This window comes from Phyllostomus hastatus, unplaced genomic scaffold (assembly GCF_019186645.2).
Source record: "Phyllostomus hastatus isolate PE091 unplaced genomic scaffold, TTU_PhHast_1.1 phas_contig_118, whole genome shotgun sequence".
Classification (NCBI taxonomy): domain Eukaryota; kingdom Metazoa; phylum Chordata; class Mammalia; order Chiroptera; family Phyllostomidae; genus Phyllostomus; species Phyllostomus hastatus.
This window is the reverse complement of record NW_025333543.1, coordinates 6,246,030-6,271,988: the sequence shown is the minus strand read 5'-3', so window position 1 is coordinate 6,271,988 and position 25,959 is coordinate 6,246,030. Positions and strand designations below refer to the sequence as shown.

General features: G+C 35.7%; 1 protein-coding gene across 1 annotated transcript in view; it reads right to left on the bottom strand.

The window, feature by feature from the left end:
- ASZ1 (ankyrin repeat, SAM and basic leucine zipper domain containing 1) overlaps nucleotides 1–25,959 on the bottom strand; it is a 74,127-nt gene that overhangs the window by 20,966 nt on the left and 27,202 nt on the right. Inside the window, exons 5-10 of the mRNA XM_045847819.1 lie at nucleotides 7,409–7,520; nucleotides 6,745–6,879; nucleotides 3,404–3,528; nucleotides 2,614–2,689; nucleotides 1,525–1,581; nucleotides 464–573 (exon numbers count right to left, since the gene is read on the bottom strand). Coding sequence (XP_045703775.1) covers nucleotides 464–573; nucleotides 1,525–1,581; nucleotides 2,614–2,689; nucleotides 3,404–3,528; nucleotides 6,745–6,879; nucleotides 7,409–7,520 — 615 coding nt within the window. The remainder of the gene's footprint in view (nucleotides 1–463; nucleotides 574–1,524; nucleotides 1,582–2,613; nucleotides 2,690–3,403; nucleotides 3,529–6,744; nucleotides 6,880–7,408; nucleotides 7,521–25,959) is intronic.

Here is a 25,959-nt window from a genome sequence, read left to right as displayed (position 1 = left end):
ATATTGAAAATGAACTTTGTATATTTGTAACAGAATTTCTTACAGAATAAAGCTGAAGAGAGACTTGAGTTACATGAGAAACACTTTCTTATTGCCCTCAGTAAAAATATCACTACTTCGAATTTTCAATTTGACACTTAAAATGATTTAAAGAGGGTAAGAGTTATACTATGAAAAATGTGGAATCTCTTATATAGTTCATTTAATAAAATGCAATTAAAAATAAAACATGTTTTTATGTGAGTTAACATGAAGAGGCATTGTTTTGCTTCTTGGTAAATTAACTTTTTCAAAGTTGACTTTAGAAAGTAGCTCTCATTTTAGAATATGGTATTATAATATGAACTGGTTCCCTGAGGAGATGATGGCATCAAGTAAAATAACTGAGACATTATCAAAATTAAACAAAAAAAGAACTGTGTGCTTTAAACAATATTAATGTAAACCACTAAGTTAATTTTACCTGATTTCCAACTTTGCCACTTCAGGTAATTCTCCAAATTTTATCTCTTCTACATCTAGTTCTTTAAGAGCAGCCAGAATTTTCTGCTGGTCTCTATCGGTAATTCCATTCTAAATAGAAATAATTTCAAGGTACAATAAGATAGTCATATTTGAATAATATTCAAAATTACTAAAGAAATTTTATACTTGATTACTTCACATCTTGAAAAAAGGTACATATTGAAGAAATAACACTGAAAAATATATGATTTGTTTGTAACTGTGACTAAGAAGCTTACATCATTAAAATATTTAGATATGTAGTAACTTTAAGTAATTTTTTATAATACATAAATAACAGTTGTGACAGATTATAAAAATAAATGACTAGATTTTCATATATAGACTTTCTGAAAAACCACAGTAATACAAGTTTTCGTTTAAAATATCATTTAAATTATCAGTAATTAAGGGAGATCTCCTTTTTGTATGTATTCCACCCTTAGTATTAACTAAATTTTCTACCCAAGATTTAGTGAATTAGTATGCTTATTTTGATTTTTAGTGATACTAATGATTTTAAGTTTCCAGTGTGTACATGCCAATGTGTTCCCATGTGTTGAGAAAAATCATCACTTTCTAGGTGTCCAATTCATTAAAGTTATGTTTCATATTTCCCACAGTATTTTCAAATTGTTGCTTAATAACACCAGATGATAAAATAACAGGTCTTGATCATCATGAGAACCAAACAAAAGGCAGCATTTGGGTAAAACATGTTTATACCCACATATATAAAAAACACCTCTTATTTCTAAGTAACCTGTTTTGCAAATTTAATTTATATTTAGAAATGAAGCAAAAGTTTTAGTTGAAATGTCATGGCCAAATCTAAAGAAGAAAACAACTCTTGAGACCTTAAATGTTCTTAAAGAAACTTAGTACTGTAAGAGAAGATTTCAGATATAGTTATCTACAATCATATCTAATCAAGAACTTAGCAAAAGATCACTCAGTCTATAGCCCTAGGATTTTCAAAAAAGAAAGTAAAGAGCTCCACAATTTTAAAATTAATACTACCTTTGTAAACTCATCTTTTCTCATGGTCAAAAGATGTCTTAAAGTTATATCCCTTTCCTGTAGAAAAGGAAAAAAAAATAACTTTCAATATAAATAAAATAGTATTAGAGGAAGTAGCCATGTGTACATAAGTTAATCAGTTACATGCTGCCCTCAATGTTCTAGAGGGGATAGGATATACAGATATTGAATTATACTACTGGGTACAAAGTAACAAATATCATGATATGTATAATTACCTTAAAAGGATAAACACAGCTAGTTATCCAGATTCAAAGAAAATGATTACAATTTATATTTATTTGCTCACATAAAAAGAAAAGCAGCTCTATAAAATTGGATAGAAATTGTTTTACAAATATTTAAAATTTCTATTTGTATCACATTAAACCAGCCTTAACATTTAGTTTTACTCAATACATGTCAAATAAGAAGTTTCAAGATTGTAAAATGAAGTCCAGTTCTAAACTACTAAAACAGAATGTACATATTCCTAAGGACAACCTATTTTCAACAGTGCTTTAATGCTTCAGTATCAGCTAATTGGCTGGTAACTGTCATCTACCCAAATCTGATAATGCATGCCTCAAGTGCCAATAAGTCCCTGGCATATGAGTTTAATCTTTATGACAACCCTACACTAAGTATCATCATCCTTATGAAAAAAAGTCAGAGATTTACGTAACATATTTCAGTTAACAACCATTAAAGCAAGAAGCTGATACCAGTTTTGTTTGCTTTAAAATCATGCTCCTTTGAATACTTTATGCAGTAAGATGCACAACTACAAAAACAAACTAATGGCTTAGATGTACAAGCAGGAGTTCTGTGAAGGTAGGCAGTGGGTAAAAGCTGCTTAATCCAGCCAAATTCTAATTCATGTAAATTTCTAGAATAATAAATTTTCAAAATGCTTATGTCTACATTTTTGAAACACGTATAAGTACAAATTTACAAAATGCTTATAATTATAAATTACAGAGAAAAGTGCATTTGGGATTCTCTCATAAGCATGTTTATGGATATTTAATGTTATGTTAGCCAACAAATATACATACATAACTCAATGTAGCTTATACAATATCTTACCTTTAATAAGTCTGTCATATGTTCAAGTCCAAGACCATGTAAAAATACTTCCAGATCTCCAAATGCTGTATATGAACTATATATATATTTATAGTAATGTCAATTTCAGAAAAAATTATAAATGCACAAACAACAACTATGTAGAGAATAAGAATGAGTAAAAATAAATACATGTAAAATATTTACATACCAGATCTATGTTACATCAAGAATAAGAAAGGTTTCTGGAGCGACAATGTAAATAAATGTGTGATAGTAAAAGGTAATACCAAAATGTAGCTCATTTTTCCTAAGAATGAAAATATCTGCCAATGTGTATATTCCTTGTGAGATCTCATACATGAAAATCTTAATTGCAGGAAGTAAGAATTTAATAACAATTTTAAATGTGAAAAGAGAATAATTACGTGGTCTGTACTGAACAGTGTTCAGAGAAAAATATGTATTTTTAATTTTAGCTTATAAAATCAGAAATCTGCTAAAAATGTGTTAAAAACATGAACACTAATAGAATACAATCTTAGAACCTTTTAGAAATAAATTTTATTGTGGATAATTTATTTGAAGTCACTAATTATTTTCATTATTGTTAGTACACATATATAACATTTTTCTAAAATTGTAGAGGATACAGCACTTAATATCCAGACATTTCTAAATGATATTTAAAAGTGCTGTAAGTTTAAAATATCATATATTTTAAGTGTCATGACATTTACTAGAAGTACTAAAAATATCAACGATTCCTACTAATTTATAGGTGTTTTGTTGAACAAAAAAATGTTGTTACCTAAATATGTGATCTTTTTCTTTATCAGAATCTGTTGCCAGTAGTTTGCAAATAGTCTCTTCTTTAGTTTGCTGTTGAAGCTTTCCTTTCAATGGATTTAAACTCAAAGAAAGCAAGCTGAAGATCTGAAAAAAGTTGAGCCATTGAAATAAATATAGTAAACAATATTATATACTATCATTTACACTTAAAAGAAAGTAAACAAGTGATTATTTTATACCTAGAAGGAAACATTTTCCAAGCTGAGTGGGACAGAACTTTCACAACTTACTATCCTGAGAATAAGTTTTAAAAAATTAGAAGATGGAGGAATAGGTGAAAGTACTGTACCTCCACACACAACCAAGATAGGGACAACAACAATTTAGAAACAGAATAATATCCAGAAATGACAGAAAATTGATCTGAATGGAAGTCGGATAACCAAGAAGTTGAATTAGACCCATGCATCCAGACTGGTAGGGGGGCGGAGACGAGCAGCCAGGCACCAGTGGAGGCAAGGAAAGCAGAGAGTGGTGGGACTGGGCACATAAGGCATCTGGGGCACACAAGATCGCAGCAGGTGGACCCTGAGTGAGCAGGCGGCAGCTGGCAGACCCTGGCCCAGGGTGACAACCAGCAACCAGCAGACCCAGTGAGGTGGCGATTGTAAAGCAAGGCAGTGCACGCAACCCAGGATCACAGCACTGGGAAATAGAGCCTCAGGACACTGATTGAGGACACCTGTGAGAGTTGAGGTGCACGGAGAGACACCCAGCCTCACAGGGGAGGTCCTTGGAGGGCCCTATGGCATGCACAAGCCCACCCACACAGGAATTGGAACCAGAGGGGCCCAGTTTGCTTGGGAGGGAAGCAGCAGAGGGGACTGAGGTCCCATGGAGAACGGAGGAACCGCCATTGTTCCCTCTCAACCCCACCCCCACATACGTCACAACCCAGCGACTGGGGTGCCCAGCCCTGGTGAACATCTAAGGCTCCGCCCCTTACTGTAATAGGTGTGACCAGACCAAAAAAAAAAAGAGAGAGAGATGGCTCAAACAGAAGAACAAATCAAAACCCCAGAACCCATCCTTTTAAGCGAAAAATTGCACATTTAAATATTTAATAATAGTCAGACACACTATTATTATAGTTGTGAATTCTAAAAAACACATATATAAGGACTTCTGGCCAAGATGGAGGTATATATAGGTAGATATACTTTGCCTCCTCCTCAAACCAAAAGGACAACAACAAATTTAAAAACAAAAAATAATCAGAACTTCCAAAAAATCAAACTGTATGGAAGTCCGACAACCAAGGAGTTAAAGAAGAAACATACATTCAGATTGGTAGGAGGTGTGGCAATGGGCAGCTGGGGCACAGAGGACACCTGGCAAGGTGGCAGCTGGAGGACCCAGCAGGTGAGGCAGTGGCTGGCAGACTGGGTGGTCCAACATATGCAGATAAACAAGGAGGAACAAGTGGGGAGTAAGACAGACCCCGCAACCCAGGGTTCCAGTATGGGGAAAGAAAGCCTCAAAACCTCTGGCTGTAAAAATCTGTGGGGGTTGCAGGGGTGGGAAAAACTCCCATTCTCACAGGAGAGTTCACTGGAGAGACCCACAGCATCCTAGAATGTACACCAACCCACCCACCTAGGAATCAGCTCTGGAAAGGCCCAATTCCCTTGTGGGTAATGAGGGAAGTAACTGAAAGCCGAAGAGAGCCCAGAAAGGGACATTGTTCCCTCTCAGACCCCTCCCCCACATATAGTGCCACAATGCAGTGATATGGGTTGCCCCACTCTGGTGAATACCTAAGGCTCTGCCCCTTACAACTTAATAGGCACAATGAGACAAAAAATATGGCCCCAATGAAAGAACAGATCGAAGCTTCAAAAATAGAACAAAGCAATGAAGAGACAGCCAACCTATCAGACACAGAGCAAAACACTGGTAATCAGGATGCTCACAGCAATGGTTGAGTATGGTCATGAAATAGAGAAAAAAGTGAAGGCTATACAACGTGAAATAAAGAAAATATACAGGGAACCAACAGTGAAGGGAAGGAAACTGGGACTCAAATCAATGATCTGGAGCAGAAGGGAGAAATAAACATTCAACCAGAACAGAATGAAGAAACAAGAATTCAAAAAAACAAGAAGAGGTATAGGAACCTCAGGGACAACTTGAAACATTCCAACATCTGAATTATAGCGGTGCTAGAAGGAAAAGAAGAGCAAGACACTGAAAACTTATCTGAAAAAATAAGGAGGTGAACTTTCCCAATTTGGCAAAGGAAACAGACTTCCAGGAAGTCCAGGAAGCTCAGAGTGTCCTACAGAAGTTGGTCCCAAGGAAGCACACACCAAGGCACATCATAATTATATTACCCAAGATTAAAGATAAGGAGAGAATCTTAAAAGCAGCAAGAGAAAAGGAAACAGTTACCTAAAAAGGAGTTCCCCCAAGACTATCAGTTCATTTCTCAAAAAAAACTTTACAGACAAGAAGGGACTGGAAAGAAGTATTCCAAGTCATGAAAGGCAAGGACCTACATCCAAGATTATTCTATCCAGCAAAGGTATGATTTAGAATGGAAGTGCAGATAAAGTGCTTCCCAGATAAGGTCAAATTAAAGGAGTTCACCATCACCACACCATTATTATATGAAATGTTAAAAGAAATTATATAAGAAAAAGAACAAGACCAAAACTATGAATATTAAAATGGCAATAAATTTACAACTATCAATAAATGAACCTAAAAAACCAGAAATAAAACAAACTAAGCTAACAACTAGAAAAGGAATAGAATCACAGAAATGGAGATCACATGGAGGGTTATTAGTGGGGAGGGGCAGGGAGCGAACAGCGGAAAAGGTACAGGGAATAAGAAGCATAAATGGTCTACAAAATAAACAGGGCTGTCAAGGAACATGTATAAAGGACACATGGAGAAGGCCAAAGTGGGGTAGGATCGAGTGTGGGAGGTGGAGATGCCTGTCGGGGTGGGGACTGGTAGAGGAAAAATGGAGAGAACTGTACTTGAACAACAATAAAAAAAGATTTAAAAAAAGAAGCATAAATGGAGGGTACAAAATAGACAGGGGGAGGTTAAGAATAATATAGGAAATGGAGAAGCCAAAGAACACGTATGTATTACCCATGGACATGAACTAAGGGGGAGACAGTGGTGGGAGGGGGGTGCAGGGTAGAGGGGAATAAACAGGAGAAAAAAATGGGACAACTGTAATAGCATAATCAATATATTTAAAAAAAATTAAAAATGCATATAAAAGCTCTACAAATGACAAGAAAACATGTCATAGAAAAATTAGTTTAATATATGGAAGAATACCTCTAGATGTTTATTTCTTTTTGCAATCTCACTTGGTATATTTCCATCTTTTGTCTGTAGCATTTTATCAGCTCCAAGTTCAAGCAACTTCAAAACTACATTTTTATGACCCTGACGTGCTGCCCATGTTAAAGCCTATAAAAATAGGGGAAAAGAGTATTGTTTAAAAAGAGGGACTGTATATGAGAGAGAGAGAACCGTATTTATGGCACACTAAAAAAGTTAACATGGTTAATTAATACAATGATTCAATCTCTTCATTGCACAATTTAATGTAAACGTATTTCCAAAGTTGTAATTGCAAAGCAGACTTCCAGTGCTCATTGATTTTATAAAATCAAGTGGTTTACACACTCAAGTTGTATTATATAATAAAATGATTTATCTGCTAATCACTGAATTGTTTTCTCTAAAACAGGATTCTAAGTGTGTTCTAGAGCCCAGGCTTTGTTTTGTGTTATAGGTTCTACAACAATGGTGAGGATAAAGAGAGTTACATGATTACTTTTTTCACATTTCAGCTGTTAATTTTCTTTATCAAACAGCAATTATATCCCAACCCTTCTTAAATTTTATTTTTTAAAAAGATTTGTGTGGCCTACTACTAATAACAAAATATCAATGTCTTAGAAATAAAAAGGAACATTGTACAATGGATTCTCACAGTGTAACCATTCTCATCCTGGGTATTAACTTCTGCTCCATGAGCAACAAGGAGAGCAACAACCTGTGGGTGACCATCTCGTGCAGCATACATGATTGGAGTCATAAGTCTCCTAAAGAGGAGGAAGAAAAGAAACATTTATGTTAATGTTGCCATTAACAGTTACTGAAGTTCATTAACTTTTCCATACACATACAATCAGTATTGTTTTGAAATTAATAAAAAAAGAAAGAAATGAAAGCTTTTAATAAATCAGGTGATTTAAAAATCCAATCTCACAGTAAATAAAATAAACACTTTAAAGTACAGCATGCTTACATAGCACCCTCTAGTGAAGAAACGTGCTTAAGAAATAAAATCACCAAATAAACCACACTTACACTTTGTGGTTTCATTAATTTACATATTCAGGTAAAAAATATCAAAGTTCTCACCCTATGCTTATTCTTGATATATAGTGATTAATAATGCAAAAAAGGTCCCTGTCCTCTGAGGGTTACTCGTACTAAATGCTTACTGTATTTTATTTAGTAGTTTGCTGAAATAAAAAGTGTAAGTTTAAGACTTCCTCTAATTCTTAATGTATTCTATTACAATTCTACTTTAGTTCACGATGGAAAGGATTTTACTCTAATCAAGAACAACATCAATCTAATAGTTTAGCTAGATTCTTTGAGACTATTTTCTGAAAAAGCATCATGGTTTTTCTCTAGTGTATCATTTTCCAAACTTACAGATTCATCCCTCTACCCCTGGAAGTTAGTCATCTTCTGAATCTATCATGAAGGGCACAAAAAAGATTGTATCAGTTCTACTTAGGCTGACCTTGGTATCGTGGTCTATTTTAAAGGAGGTCTGGGATCCTGGACCCAATCTTCTTGAGTCACCTCAAATATCTGATTTAAATTCAAAGAACTTCACAAAACAATAACAAATTTCAGAATTCTCTATTTTGATCTCATTAAGAAGTTCAACTTGGTTACTCACATTACCTATACTACCTATAAACAGAATATTTGCTATTCTGACTGATCATTCCACACCAATGTCTTTTAGTACAAAAAAGATTCACATATTTACCTGTTTCTTCTATTTCCTAGTATATTACAATTTCAATGTTTTATTGGAAATTATACACCTCCTTTACCTTGAATATCTCCTATTATTCAATAGGAGACAATCTTTACAAGATGAAGAGTCAATTTCCTGAATAACTTCAACAAATATATAGAAAATACATGCAGTAGAAAAAAATCATCTGAGTCAACTAATGCTTCAAAATTTTCAAGACTTTAAATCAGATCTCTTAATGCCTCTCCTCCACCCCATTTTCCCCACAATAGCCCAAATCTTCTCTTTCCAATATTCCCTATTTCACAAAGCTACCATAACCACATTACTCAGGCCTAAGACTAATAAACATTATCCATGTCTACTCTTCATCACTACACATAAAAGTCATTAGCAGATTCTACTGGCTTTACCTTCATAATATATTATGAATCTAACCACTTCTCACTACTTTGTTAGTCATAGGCAGTCAGTGCTATCATTATCTTTCTCTGATATACTATTGTAAAAGTCTCATAACTGATCTCAATGCTTCCTTTTTGGTCACTTCCAGTTTATCCTCTGTGAAAACAGCAAGTTATTTTCCTTTTAGGAACAGCACTTGCTGTTCCCTCTACTTTTCCCTAAATTTTCATATTACACATTTCTCCATCATATTAAGAGGAAAAGATCAGTAAAATTGACAAACCTATAGCCAAATTGATCATGACAAAAAAAGACACAAATTATCAATATCAGGAATGAGACAGGTGACATTAGTACAGATTCTCCAGATTTTAAAAGTATAAGGGAATATTATGTACAAATTTATGCCAACAAATTAAATATATACAATGAAATGGACAAATTTCAGAAGACTCAAACTACCAAAGGACACTAAAAATAATTAGTAATTAAAAACCTCCCACAAAGAAAAAAACAGGCCCAGATTGCTTTACTAGTAAATTCACCAAACAGTTAATGAAAAAAATCATACTAATTCTATACAAACTCTTTCAGTAAATTGAAAAGGAGAGAATGCTTCCTAATTCATTCTTTGAGGCAAGAAGTACTCTAATAAACAAACATTACAAGGAAAGAAAACTATACATCAATAATCTTTACTTAGATTTTACATAGATTAAAAAATTCTAAACAAATTTTGGCACACAGAATCAAAAAATACATAAAAAGGGAATGTATCATAACCTAGCAGTTATCCTAGGAATACAAGGTTAGTTTGACATTTAAACTAAAAAGAAAAACCAAATGATTATCTCAATAAATGCAGAACAAGTATTTTACAAAATCCAACTCTTATTAAAACAAATGTTAGAAGTTCTGGTAAGTGTTTCTATGTCTTACTTTTTCCTTTGTAACTCTTTGTATTGTATTTGCAGATTTCCTCACATCTATCTTCCAGTGTACTAATCAGCTCTTCAGTGGAGTCCCCCTCTGCTATTTTTCATATATACTTAGTTTTAATATTCAATGTTAGTTTATGTTTTTCATAATTCATCAGCACTTGTTTCATAACTCTTGTTTGTCACTTTGTGGAAGTAAATCCCTCTCTTATTGCTCAGAGTAAGAAAGTTGTGTTTAGATTCTTCTTTTTTTCCTCTATTTCTCTAGACTAAATTACTCTTTTGTTGAACTTGCTGTTCTTCTTTTATGATGTTTACATTCTCCATGTTTTGGTGATTTGTGGTTGTGCACTCATCTTCTGTCCTGTTAAGTCCCTCCAGGCATGGAAGACTCTATCTAGCCAGCCACCTAGGCTGAGCCTATAGTAATACAGTTTTACAGATTGCCAGAGTTCCTATGTATCTATAGGAAGTTACTTCTTTTCTATTCCAGAGATAAATAATTCCCTTTCTGTTTCAACAAAATTTATTAAAACTTTATGGATGCCTAAAATTTGCAGTGAAAGGGCAAGACTTTAGCATATATTTCAGTTTAAGATCTTGAAATCATAAACCTATTTTTCATAAAATTCCTAGTCTTTTTTGGTCACATTTTTCTCTTAAAATTTTAAGAATCATTACATGAAGTTGAAACAATCCCCTTGGTATCTGAATAAGAAGTCTAATTTCACAAACTAATTTAGATTTTTAAAAAATATATCTTTTTTTAATGCTGAGACATACTAGCTGAGAACTTAATGTGTCTATTTATTCAATCTCTTCTTTTAATTCAGTATAGTTTTAAACTTCTCTTGATTTGGGTACTACACATTTCTTTGCTGTATCAGTATGATGCTCTAACCAATGGAGCTACCCGGTCAGGGCTAAAACACACCAATTTGTTGTTCCATATATTTATACATTCATTGGTTGATTCTTGTATGTGCCCTGACTGGGGATTGAACCCACAGCTTTGGTGGTAGATTTCTTGTACACTTACTTTCAGATATTAATTAATTAATTGATTAATTTTTATTGCTTTTGAGACTGGGCCTATTATTTCATTGTATTATCAAGCTGGTTATTACTTCTAAATTGGAAACAATCTGAATTTGGCATAGTGGTATTAAAAACAAAACTACCTCACTTTATGATTACTATTTCTAACAGTTTCTTAGTTGATTATCTTGGGTTTACCAAACATGTATTCATAATTTTGCCCCCTCTTTCCTAATGAAAAAGGCCTAACAGTTTAATCAAAGATAACAGAATCCAAAGATTTAGAACAGGGGTCAGCAAACTTTTTCTAAAGTTTTTTTTTTCTGTAAATATATAGGCTTTATGGGGCACACAGTACTGTGGCATAACCACTCAACTTTGCTATCTTAGCATGCAAACAGCCATAACAATGCATAAACAAATGAACGAACATGACTCTACTCTAATCAGACTTTAGAGTCTGTAAGCTCCTAGTTTATACAGTGTGAGTGATATACATGTAAGTATACATGAAGTCAGTCTGCCTAAATCAAACCTAGTCTTCAGCACTCATTGGCTGTAAAACCTTATGCAAGTTTCTTAAACTATTATTGCCTCAATTTCTATAACTTTATATGGTCATAACAATAGCTTCTACATTAGTGACATCTACTTGTGATAGTATCATAATCTGTGGTAATGATATAAGAATGTTCAATAATTAGAACAATACTAGATACAAAGTAAATGCTCTGACATTATTAGCTACTTGTATTATTTATATCTCTTGTTTTCTTCTCTTACATGACTGAATTGACTTATAGATTCCAGAATAATGTAAATACAAAAAAAGAACATTGAACAAGTAACCTGTCTTGCTCTTGAATTAATGCATATGCTGCCGGCATTTCTCTGTTAAGCCTATAACTTGTTTTGCTTTCAGATATATGTTTATTAAATTAACTCAGGTTATAAAAACTGAACTTTGACTTTAATAAAGTCACTCTTCCAGCACCTATTAAAGTAGTAATCCACTTTAAAAAATCTTGAACTATTTATAAAACTTATTTCTCAAATACTGAACCATTTTTCCACAGTTAACTTGAATCCCATTTGAATCACTGGATATTATTCATATAATTTGCTGATGACATTCATTTTGCTGATTTATTCATTATGTTGTGATCATTCATTATACTCTGGAACTATTTAGATTGTATTAGTGCAGTCTATTCCTTGAAAGTTAAAAAGTAGTAACCTGTTAAACTCTCTGAACCCGGGACTTTTTTTTTTTAAATTAGCGTTCTGACAATTTTTCTCAATTGAGAGATAGAAATAACATAAAAATTTTAAAACAATGAAAATACCATAACTAAAAATGAACTAAAGTTACACTAACCTCCTCCCAGGACCAATCTGGAATCACAACAAAATTGTGGAGAAATCATCCAGAACCAACAACTGAACAATAGCGAAAGAGAAGCCTCATAACCACAGACAGACCGAAGAAACAGCTTGAGCACATGTGAGTGGGAGGGAGTACAGTACAGGAATAAGAGGGCTGGCTGAGTACCCACAGGTGGCAGCAGAAGCGCTGGAGGGATATTTAAGCAGCCTGTAGGATCCCTCTGAGAAGTGTGGGGACTAAACCCTAAGCTGGGATCCCCAGCCTAGAGCACCAGAGCCTGAAAAGTACACAGATAACATCCAGCTGCAAAAAGCGGCAGGGTTTCTCTCTGCCAGAGATGCATATCTGATGACGCAAACAGCTGTTTAAAGGGCCAATGTATAAATGGTCATTTGCAGCCACTTACCTTGGGCTCCACCAAAGATGGGGGAGGGGTAGAGTGGACTAGAGACTGTAGTTGGAGACTTTGGGGAGAGAACTGAGAGCAGATGCCAGGATCCTGGTGCTGAGTCATCCCCCAACACTGCAGCAGCCATCTTGCTCAGGCAGACCACCCCCTTCAAGAGGCAGCAGCCTGAGAAGAAACAATGGTTCAGACCCCAAGAGGGATTTTGCCCCACCCTGTGGTGCTTAAGCCTCACTGCTGAGTGCAGAGTGACTACATTAACAACTGAAGGACTCAGCCACAGACCGTAGATCCCTGGTAGTCTCAAACAGGCTGCCTAAGGCCAGGTGGGCTCACCATCTGATATCACCAGAGGCAGATTCAGAAAGAAAAAAATAGATGCTACTGACACAAAATCCACCATGGTCTTCTCCATGATTTGTGATATTTTCTTTTCTGCATAGCTTTTTAACATTCATGTCTTGTTCAGCAAGTTTGTACATATTAAGTCGCTACATTTTATACTATAGTTTATTTCAATTCACATATTTTGGCCTCCCTTCTCTTATCCCATTTTACCTTCTTCTTTACTCTCATTATTTTCGTTTTAAATTTAGTTTTATTGCCCTGGATAGTGTGGCTCAGTGGATTGAGTGCTGGCCTGCAAAGCAAAGGGTCACTGGTTCAATTCCCAGTCAGTCAGGGCACATGCCTGGGTTTTGGGACAGGTCCCCATTAGGGAGCGTGACAGGCAACCACATATTGATGTTTCTTTCCCTCTTTCCCCCTCTCCCTACCAATAAATAAATGAAATCTTTAAAAAAAATTAGTTTTCTCTCTTGCTACAACTTGTTTTCATTCTGCACTCTTGTATTTCACTGCAGTCCAGCATCTCAAAAACAATTTGCTTGTCAAGAGTCATCTCACATTTCTTCTCCTGACTTAAATTAGCTGTGTTCTCTCTCCATCTTTAGCAATCTTTGCCCATTGTTTATGAATAGGGTAGTTGTTCCATTTTTTTCATTTCATCTCCAGACTTCACTATTTTTATATTTCAAAATTCAAATTTTACCATTCCCCTCTCCTACTCTTTTTTTGGTCTCAAATTTTATTTTTTCCCTGTGTTAGCCTGTTTTTCTCTTTTTTCTCTTTCATCCTGCCCCTCCCCCTGTTTCTCTTTCCTTCCTTCCTTCTTTTCCTTTTCAATTCAAATTTTACTTTTTCCCTGCCTCAGCCTGGTTTTTGTTCCTTACTCTTAGTATTCCCTCTCCCTCTATCATGTCAAAATCACTTCCTTTTCCTCTAGACATCACTTAAGCTTTTCTTTCTTTAATGTTTCCCTCTTATTACCATCCCATATCTAGTTAATTTTAGTGCATGTGTTGTAGATAGTGCTGTGGTAGATCTTCTCCAATTTGGTTCTTATTTTTTTATTATTTATTTACTTATTTTTTCTTTTTCTTTCTCTCTCACTTTATCTTATGTTTTAAATTTCTGTTTAAACCTAATACTATATGCTTTCCTTCTCTTACTTCATTCCACTTTCTTCATTCCTTTCTTTATTTGATGCAAATTTTAGTTTCTTTATTCATATTGCTCCAAATCACTACTCTTATTAGTGCTCCACCCTCTATCCACTCATCATTTTTCTTTCAGTAGGTCATCTCATATTCAATCTCCTCTCATAATTATCTTAATCTTTTAAAATCCATATTAATACTGGTTAATTTGCTGTTGATAGCGGGATTGCAGGTGGTAGTCATTTTTGTGGGTGCAGATTTGTTTCCTGGGCTTTGTGGTTTTATTCTGGCAACACCTGCACAATAGCACAGAAGACATGGGTGGACTGACACTTAGTCAACCATCTGGAGGGAACTACACCAAAGAATGATCCAACAACAGTTGAAACTGTTACACCTAGAGTGAACATAAATGGCATAAAAGGCAGGCCAAAAGCATTCACCTCAGGAGATCAAGGGGACTGCACCACTGAGTCCCAAAAGTCTTCTACCACAGATCTCACAACATCAAAGATAGGAAGTTAACACAGATCAATCGAACATGCAGAAACAAACAAGAATCACCTAAAATGGGGAGACAAAGGAAGGAGGAAGGATTCCTCCTTTCCTTTCTACCCAATTGAAAAGAAAGTAGGAATCCCTAGAAAGAGGGTTAAATGAAACTGGCAAATACTACTATCAGATATTGCATTCAAAACAATGGTTATTAGGAAACTCAATGACCTCATAGAGAATTACCAAAAACTACAGGGAAACTATGAAGAACTTACTGCAAACTATATCAGCATTAAAAGGGACATAAAAACTATCAACAAGAGCAAGGAAATGAAGAATACAATTTCTGAATTGAAGAACACAGTAGAAGAAATCAAAATCAGGTTAGATGAAGCAGAGTATCGAATCAGTGAGCTGGAGAACAAGGTAGAAAAAAACTCCCAGAAAGAGCAGGAAAAGGAAAAAAGACTCAAAAAGAACAAAGGGGAGGTAACAGAACTGCAGGATAAAATTAAACATAATAATATTTGTATAACAGTGATACCAGAAGGAGAAGAAGACCAAGGGACTGAAAATCTGTTTGAAAAATAATGGAAAACTTCCTAAATTTCATGAGAGAAAAAGTCACAAATCCAGGATGCACAGAGGGTCCCAATTAAGATGAACTAAAAAAAGAGGCTCACTTCAAGACAAACCATAATTTAAAAAAAGCAAACTTCAAAGACAAAGAGAATCTTAAAGGCAGCAAAAGAGAAATAGGAAGTAAAATAGAAGGGACATCTGGTAAGGCTAGCAGCTGATTTCTCAACAGAAACCCTACAAACCAGAAGGGAATGGCAAAAAATATTCAAAGTAATGAGAAGAAAAGGCCTGCAACCAAGACTACTCTACCCAGCAAGCCTGTCATTTAAAATGGAAGGCAAAATAAGGAGTTCCCCAGACATAAGAAGGCTAAAAGAATACACTTCCACCAAGCCAGCATTGCAAGATATGCTAAAGGGGCTACTATAAGATGATGAAGAAAAAGAGGGAAAGAGAGAGGAACATACGTGCAAAAGGGAAACATGACAATGCATAAGTACCTATCAATAATAACCTTAAATATAAATGGATTAAATGTTCCAATCAAAAGACATAAGATAGCTGAATCAATAAGAAAATATGATGTGGACATATGCTGCCTATAAAAACATACTTCAGAACAAAAGGCCTACACAGAGTAAAAGTGAAGGATTAGAAAAAAAAAGTATTCCATGCAAATGGACAAGAAAAAAAAGGGCTATAGTAACAATATTTATGCTAGACAAAATAGACCTCAAAACAAAGGACAGTAAAAAGAGACACAGAAGGACACTTCATAACACTCAAGGGAATAATCCATCTGAGGGAATATTCAAGGGAATAATCCAAGAAGACATAAACATCATAAACATATATGCATTCAAAATAGGAGCATCCAAATACATCAGGAAAATCTTAGAGGACTTCACAAAATATACAGACAGCAACATACTTATACGATGGGATTTTAAGACCCCACTATCAATAATGAATAGATCTTCCCTGGCTGGTGTGGCTCAGTGGATTGAGTGCTGGCCTTTGAGGCAAGGGTCACTGGTTTGATTCCCAGTCAGGGTCACATGCTTGGGTTGCAGGCCAGGTCCCCAGTTGGGGGCGTACCAGTGGCAACCACACATTGATGTTTCTCTCCCTCTCTTTTTCTCCCCTTTCTCCTTTCTGTAGAAATAAATAAATAAAATATTTAACAAAAATAATGAATAGAACTTACAAACAAAATATAAACAAAGCTATTGCAGCACTGAATGATGAACTATCTCAAATGAACTTAACTGATACATACAGAACCTTTCATCCCAAAGACACAACACATGCTTTTCACATATAACATTTTCAAAGTTAGACCACATATAGGACACAAAACAAGGTTTGACAAACACAAGAAATTGAGATCATATCAAGCATTTTCTCAGACCACAAGGGCTCGAAACTAGAAATCAACCTCAAGGAAAAAATTCAAAAACATTCAAAATCATGGAGACTGAGTAACATAATATTAAACAATGCATGGGATAATATGAGATCAAGGAGGAAATAAAAGTTTCTGGTAACAAATGAAAATGAAAACACAACAGTCAAAAAACTATGGGATATAGCAACAGCACTATGGAGAGTGAGGTTCATAGCTATACAGGCCCATCTAAGAACATAGAAATATTTCAAATAAACAACCTAACCCTACCTCTACAGGAACTGGAGGAAAAAACAAAGACCAGAGTGAGTAGAAGGAAGCAAATAATCAAGGTCATAACATAATTAAATGACAGAGACTAAAAGAATAAATGCAGGAACGGGTTGTTTGAAAAGATAAACAAAATCGACAACCTTTAACCAGACTCATCAAGCAAAAAAGAGAGAGGACCCAAATAAATAAAATCAGAACAGAAAGAAGAGAAATTACAACAGAGACCACAGAAATACAAAAGATTGTAAGATATTACTATCAATAACTATATGCCAAGAAATTGGACAGTCTGGGTGAAAAGGACAAATTTCTAGAAACATACACTCTTCCAAATTAATCAAGAAGAAACAGACTTCCAGCAAGATGGAGGCATAGGTGGACGCACCATACCTCCACGGACAACCAAGATTAGAACAACAACAATTTAGAGGCAGAATGACACCCAGAACTGATAGAGAATTTATCTGAATGGAACTCGGACAGCCAAGAAGTTGAAGTAGACCCGTTCATCCAGACTGGTAGGAGGGGCAGAGACAAGTAGTCGGGTGTGGGTTGCAGCACGGATCGCGGGGCATAGGGCAGTGGGCGCATAAGGCAACTGGGAGCACCTAAGGCATCTGGGGCGTGCAGGATCACAGCAGATCGACCCTGAGTACTCGAAGCAGCAACTGGCGGACCCAGTGAGGCAGCGATTATGGACCGGGACAGAGCGCAGCCTGGGATCTTAGGGAAGGGACTGTGCTCCCAGGAAAGCAGAGCTACCACCATTGTTCCCTCCCGCCCCCACCCCCGCCCCCACAGACAGTGTCACAATCTAGCAACTGGGGTGCCCAGCCCTGTGAACACCTAAGGCTCCACCCCTCACCGTAACAAGAGTAACCAGACCAAAAAAGGAAAAAAAAAAAAAGAGAGAGAGACATGTCTCAAATAGAAAAACAGATCAATGCCCCAGGGCTCATCCTTTTGAGCGAACAAGAGATAGCCAATCTATCAGATGCACAGTTCAAAACACTGGTGATCAGGAAGCTCACAGAATTGGTTGATTTGGGGCGCAAATTACATGAAAAAATGCAGGTTACCATAAAAGAGATGAAGGAAGATGCATGGACAACCAATAGTGATGGAAAGGAAACTGGGACTCAAAACAACAGACTGGACCAAAAGGAAGAAAGAAACAACCAAACAGGAAAGAATGAAGAAATAAGAATTCAAAAAAACAAGGAGAAGCTTAGGAACCTCCAGGACATCTTTAAACATTCCAATATCCAAATTACAGGGGTACCAGAAGGGGAAGAGGAAAAGCAACAGATTGAACACGTATTTGAACAAATAATAAAGGAGAACTTCCCCATTCTGGCAAAGGAAATAGACTTCCAGGAAATACAGGAAGCTCAGAGAGCTGCAAAGAAGTTGGACCCAAGGAAGAACACACCAAGGCACATCATAATTACATTAGCCAAGGTAAAAATGAAGGAGAGAATCCTAGAAGCAGCAAGAGATAAGGGGACAGTAACCTACAAAAGAGTTCCCATCAGACTGTCAGCTGATTTCTCAAAAGAGACCTTACAGGCAAGAAGGGGCTGGAAAGAAATATTCCAAGTCATGAAAGACAAGGACCTATATCCCAGATTGCTCTATCCAGCAAAGCTTTCATTTAGAATGGAAGGGTAGATAAAGTGCTTCTCAGATAAGGTCAAGTTAAAGGAGTTCATCATCACCAAGCCCTTATTTTATGAAATGTTAAAGGGACTTTTATCTAAGAAAAGAAGATAAAGAAAAAACATGTATAGTAAAAGGACAGCAAACTCACAATTATTAACAACCACACCTAAAGCAAAACCAAAAGAAACTACGCAAACAACTAGAACAGGAACAAAACCACAGAAATGGAGATCACATGGAGGGTTAGCAACAGGGGCGTGGGAGGAGGAGAGAGGGGGAAAAGGTACAAAGAATAGGTAGCATGGATTGTAGGTTGAAAATAGATAGGGGGAGGGTAAGAATAGTATGGGAAATATAGAAACTAAAGAACTTACAAGTATGACACATGGACATGACTAAGGGGGGGATATGGGTGGGAGAGGGTGTACAGGGTGGAGGGGAATAAAGGGGGGAAAATGGGACAACTGTAATAGCATAATAAATAAAATATATTAAAAAAAAAGAAGAGAAAACCTGAACACACTGATAAGCACTTGAAATTGAAGCAGTAATAAAAAACTCCTGGCACACAAAAGCCCTGGACAGTATGGCTTCACAAGAGAATTTTACCAAAAATTTAAAGAACTAACTCTTATCCTTCTCAAACTGTTCCAAAAATTCAAGAAGAAGGGAGTCTCCCAAACTCTTTTTACATGGTCCAAATTATCCTAATTCCAAAAAACCAGATACACAACAAAGAAAGAAAACCACAGGCCAATATTGTCGATGAAGAAAGATGCTAAAATCCTTGACAAAATATGGCAAACCACATCCAGCAATACATTAAAAAGATCATACACCATGATCAAGTGGGATTCATCCCAGGGATGTAAGGATGGTACAATATTCACAAATCAATAAATGTAATACATCACATAAAGAAAAGACAAAATAATCACATGATCATATCAAGAGATGCAGAAAGAGCATTTGATAAGGTAAAGCACCCATTTATGATAAAAACACTCAGCAAAGTGGGAGTACAGGAAGCATACATCAATATAATAAAGGCCGCCCTGGCTGGCGTAGCTCAGTGGATTGAGCACGGACTGGGAACCAAAGTGTCCCAGGTTCGATTCCCAGCCAGGGCACATGCCTGGGTTGCAGGCCATAACCCCCAGCAACCGCACATTGATGTTTCTCTCTCTCTGTCTATCTCCCTCCCTTGCCCTCTAAAAACAAACAAATAAAATTAAAAAAAAAAAAGATTTAAAAAAATATATATAATAAAGGCCATATATGAGTAACCTACAACAGCATCATGCTTAGCTGGCAAAAAATTAAAGCTTTCCCCTTAGCCTCAGGAACAAGATAAGAGTTTCCTCTTTCACCACTTTTATTCAACATAGTATTGGAAGTCCAAGCCCCAGTGATCAGACAAGAAAAAAACTAAAGAGCATCCAAACTGGAAAGGAGGGAGCAAAACTGTCATTGTTTGCAGAAGATATGATAGTGTACATACAAACCCTATAGATTCCACCAAAAACTACTTGACCTAATGGGTGAATTTGGCAAAACAGTGGGATACAAAGTCAATATTCAGAAATCAAAGGCATTTGTTTACACCAACAATGAAATATCAAAAAGAGAAACTAGGAAAAAATATCCCATTTGCTATAGCAACAAAAAAAATAAAGTACCTTGGAATAAATCTAACCAAGGAGGTAAAAGACCTGTACTCAGAAAACTATACAACACTGAAGAAAGAAATTAAGGAAGACAGAAATAAATGGAAGCATATAGCATGTTCATGAGTTCATAGATTCAATGCAATCCCTATTAAAATACCAATGGCATAGTTCACAGATGTAGAACAATCATTTCACAAATTTGTATGGAATCATAAATGACCCCAAATAGCCTCAGCAATCTTGAGAAATAAGAACAAAATTGTATCTGATATCAAACTGTATTACAAGACCACTGTAATCAAAACAGTCTGGTACTGGCATAAGAACAGGCACACAGATCAATGGAAAAGAATGGACAGCCCAGAAATAAACCCATGTCTCTATGGTCAATTAATATTTGACAAAGGGGCAGAAGCATAAAATTGAGCAAAAATAGCCTCTTCAATAAATGGTGTTGGAGACCTCAGCAAGTACATGCAAAAAAAAGAAACTCGACCACCAACTTACACCATACGCCAGAATAAACTCCAGTTGGATAAAACACTTAAATATAAAATCATGACACCATAAAAGTCCTAGAGGAAAGCATAGGCAAGAAAATTTCAGATATTGCACATGGCAATATTTTCACTGACTTATCTCCTAGGGCAAGAAATTTAGGAAGAAATAAATAAATGGGACTACATCAAATTAAAAAGCTTCTGCATGGCTAAAGAAACCATCCTCACAATGTAAAGGGAACCAACCACATGGGAAAACATATTTGCCAATGATACCTTGGACAAGGGTTTGATCTCCAAAATATATAAAGAACTCATATGACTTATCACCAGGAAGACAAACAATCCAATTAAAAAATGGGCAAAGGACCTGAATAGACACTTCTCCAAGGAGGACATACAGATGGTCCACAGACATATGAAAGTATGCTCAACATTACTAGCCATCACAGAGATGCAAATTAAAACCACAATGTGATACCACCTCACACTGGTAGAATGGCCATCATTAATAAATCAACAAACAACAAGTGCTGCAAGGACGTAGAGAAAAGGAAATCCTAGTACACTGCTGGTGGGATTGCAGAATGGTGCAGCCACTGTGGAAGAGTATGGAATTTCCTCATAAAACTAAAAATGGAACTGTCTTTTGACCCAGCAATTCCACTGCTGGGATTATACTCTAAGCATCCTGAAACACCAATTCAAAAGTACTTATGCACCCATATGTTCATAGCAGTGTTATTTACAATAGCCAAGTGCTAGAAACAGCTTAAGTGCTCATCAGTTAATGAGTAGATCAAAAAACTGTGGTACAGATACACAACAGAATGCTATGCAGCAGAAAGAAAGAAGGAGCTCCTATCTTTATGACAGTGTGGATGGATCTGTAGAGTATTATGCTAAGTGAAACAAGCCAGGTGATGAAAGACAAATACCATATGATCTCACCTGTAAGAATAAACTCATGAATAAAACAAATGAGCCAGACGCATGGAAACAAGGAACAGACTGACAGTGACCAGAGGGACTGAGGGAGGACAATAAGGGTGGAAAGAAGGGGAAGGGACTAGTTAAGGAACATGTATGAATTACTCATGGACATGAATAACAGGGTAGGGATTTACTGTAGAAGCAAGGGGTGAGATGGGTGGATGAGAGAAAAGGGAAATAAATGGAACAACTGTGATAGAACAACAATAAAATATTTAATTAAAAATCAATTTTGAAAATTATCTTGAGATATCATGTAACTAATTTTCTTCATATTCAGGCTAAATTACTTGCTATTTTCAATTTTGAATATGTAGTCCATGGTTTTGGTTATAACAGTAGCTTTGTAACTGGACCTTTTGGCTCCAGTTTATTCTCAACTTGGTGTCAGAATAACCTTTGTAAAATAATATGTTCATTCTTAAAATTTTTCAATAGCTTTCAGGACAGAATTAATATTTTTTAGCATAGATTACACATTATTATGTAGCCAATGCTGAATTCTACTCATTTTCTACTGCAATACCATATCATCTGGTTACATCCCTTGTAATTGCCTGAATGAAATGTGGTCTTTCTCTGCTTAAACATGTACCAACACTAAATACTACTTTCTACATACTACTACTTTCTAAATACTACTTTTAGTTAGTTAATTTCTATTCACTCTTTAAACCTCAGTTCAAAGGATAAACCTCTAGGAAGCTTCCTCCATTTGTCATCTCCATCTCAGTTAAATTATCATAATGTCTATTCCTAGAGACACTCTGTACTACCTCTAATCTTATGTTGTAAATGCCTTAAAGTTTTGTTAATTTCTCCTACTATACTGTCAAATTCTTCAGGCAGGGTCTTTAATCTTGTATCTTCTAGCATTTAGCATATAATGTTTAACCAGTTGAATTTACTAGTGATAGTAAGTTGTTTTTTTCTTCAACTATCAAATTTCCTCAAAGTTGTTAATGACCAATAATTGGTTGAAAATAATACGGTTTATGTCAGTTACCATAATTTAAAAAATTATTTTTGAATGATACAGAGCTGCCTTTCATTCATCTCACTTTCTTATTTCATTTCAATAAAATCTCCACTAGATGGCACAAATGAAAAAGCAGAAAAAAAAGTTTCAATATGCTAGGAAAAAAAATGGTTGGTTTGTATTCATGTCATATTTTCACTGTACAATTTAGTACTACCTGCTTTTAGTCTACTTAATCAGCTTTTAGCTGGGAGGTTAAAGAAAATTATGATCAAGAAGATTTTGAGGATGATAAAATGCTGTAAATAGGACATCTATTTCCAGCTATCAAAGTAGTTTTGTTAGATCAACACTTCCACTAACAAAAGTTGTAAAAGCTGATAAAATACAAACTATGTTTGAGGGCACCATAGAAAATCCAAGGCAGCCAGCATATGAGAAACCAAGATCCAGGGTAGAAAAGAAGCATTTGTTGAATTGAGCCCTACATTTTCTTCCACTTCTTCCCTTAAGATATTTGCCAGTTCCTGGGTAGCATAAACAGAAAGCTATGGCCTGTACCCTAGGCCTTCTTTTGGGGCTGGAGACACAAAATTGGAGGTTAGGGCTACCAACCAAGGACTCAAAGAATTAAGTGTAGAAAAAAGAAATATATATTTCATATGCAATAAATAAATACATACAATAAAGTGTAGCAGAAAAGTAATCCTGCAGAGAAGTGATTGTCTATTGGGCTTTTTTTTTTTAACTTCCAGGCATTTGCAGATTTCCTAAAACACACAAAATATGTGTGGGGAGGGAGGAAGGAAGACTACAAACTAGTTGCTAAGAAGCTGAAAAGCTAAGAAGGGCTTTCATCATTTCCATAAAGCTGAGGAGACAAATTTTTGGCATTCATGACCCTGAGCAAAGAGTGAAGACAGGGAATATACAAAATGGAGTCACTTTAATCAAGCTGCTAAAATTAACAATTAAATTAAGTTAAAAAAAGAAAATATAAGACCCTAATAGGCTTTCTAGAGAAGGAAACAAATAATAAATACCAAATATTTATATTGTGTAATGTAGAATTTATTAAAATTTGCAATGTCAGGTAGCAAAAAGGAATAGGAATAGAGCAATGCTATCTAGAAGGTGTTTTTTAATTTCTAATAGTCACATTTAAAATGTAAAAAGAAAGTGGTTGCCCTAGCTGGTATGACTCAGTTGGTTGAGTGTTGTTCCAACAGAAAGGTTTGTGGGTTTGATTCCTGGTCAAGGCACATTCCTGGGTTGTGGGTTCGGTCCCCAGTTGGGGTATGTGCAAGAGGCAACAGATCAACTGAGGATGTTCAGGGCAAAAACTGCCTGACTTATTTCCATGGCATGGATCTTACTCATGACACTATGTGCTCCATGGTCAAAAAATGGCAGATCATGAATGAAGCCCACATTGACATCAAGACTAATGATGAGTATTTGCTTTGTCTATTCTGTGTTGGTTTTACTATAAAACGCAATGATTAAATTTGGAAGACCTCTTATACTCAGCACAAACAGGTCAAATTCAGAAGAAGATGCTGGAAATCATGACCTGAGAGATGAAAATGGCTTAAAGAAGTGGTCAATAGATTGATTCCAGAAAGCATTTGAAAAGACACAGAACAGGCTTGCCAATATACTTATCTGCTTCATAATGTCTTTGTTAGAAAAGTCAAAATGCTGAAGAAGCCTGGATTTGGGAAAACTCATGGAGCTTTATGACAAAGGTAGCAGTTCTGGACAAGCTACTGGGGATGAGACAGATGCTTAAGTTGAACAAGCTGATAGATATGAGCCCCTAGTCCAAAAATTTTTAAATTTCAGACATTTAATGGTGATAAATAAAGAGGCCTATTTGTGATTTAAAAAAATTAACATCATGAAGATCGAGGCATGAGGAAAGACTCCATTCTTATTCTAACTGGCCTGAGAACTTAAAGTTTTTTGAACTTTCGAGCCCTGCATCAATGCCTGGATATACAGCTGGACCTATATAGGTAACCTTCTAATTGCCCCCTGGCATGTACCTCACACTCAATATCTAGTCCACTTATTTACCCAGGTGGCTCAGGTAAATGCCCCAAGTTTCAGTTGAGACCACTGAAAAGCTATTGAGAAAGTAGACTAATATAAAAACACAGACTTGAACCATTATAATCTTTAACTAATGCAAGATCCTAACTGCCACTCAGAAGAAAATTTAATATTTTTCTGGAATCAAATAGATCTGTATAAATGTTTATACTTAATATCCAACATTCCATAAAAATTTACTAGGCATTCCAGAAGACAAAACCAAATGCCTCCCCCCAAAAAGAGAAAGACAATAAATGGGTCAATATATGTTATCAGAAACATACTTTAAAACAAGTGTGAAAAAATTTAATTAGAGACCAAAATTTGGGGGAACAAAGAGGTAATCAGAATGTCTACAACTGAAAAATTATTGAAATTAAGATGTTAATAGCTGGGTTTAATAGCAGATTAACTATAGCAGAAGAGGATTAATAACCTGGAAGACAGGTCAGGAGAAAATACCCAGGTGAAATATGGAGGGGAAAAGGATGGAAAATAAAGAAGACTGTGAAAAAACATATGTAGTAGGGGTGTAATGGTCTAAATCCTAGTTGGAAAGAGGGAGAATGAAGCAAAAGCAGTATCTAAAGATATACTAGCTGAAACATTTCCCAGACTGATGAAATAAAGAAGTTCTATGAACACAAAGCTAAGCAAATTCAAAGAAAATTGTATCTAGAGAAATCATAGCAAAGTTACTCAAACAAGACAAATATAAAATCTTAAAAACAACCACAGCCCTGGCTGGTATGGCTCAGTGGATTGAGTGCTGGCCTGCAAACTCTAGGGTCGCTGGTTTGATTCCCAGTCAAGGCCTATGCCTAGGCTGCAGGCCAGGTCCCTGGTGTTGGGTGCGCAAGAGGCAACCACACGTTGATGTTTCTCTCCCTCCCTTCCCCTCCTCTCTCTAAAAATAAATAAATAAACAAACATTTAAAAAATACCAACAACAGGATAAAATACAATACCTTCAAAGGATTGATGATAACACTTAACAATTGACTTTTCAATAGAAACAATGTAGGATAGGAGACAACGAAATGGTAGTTTAAAAACACCAAAAGAAAGCAAATCTAAGCTAGAAGTCTACAATTGTGAAATAAAAATGTTTTCAGACAAAACCAGACTTTATCATCAGCAAAAAGTTT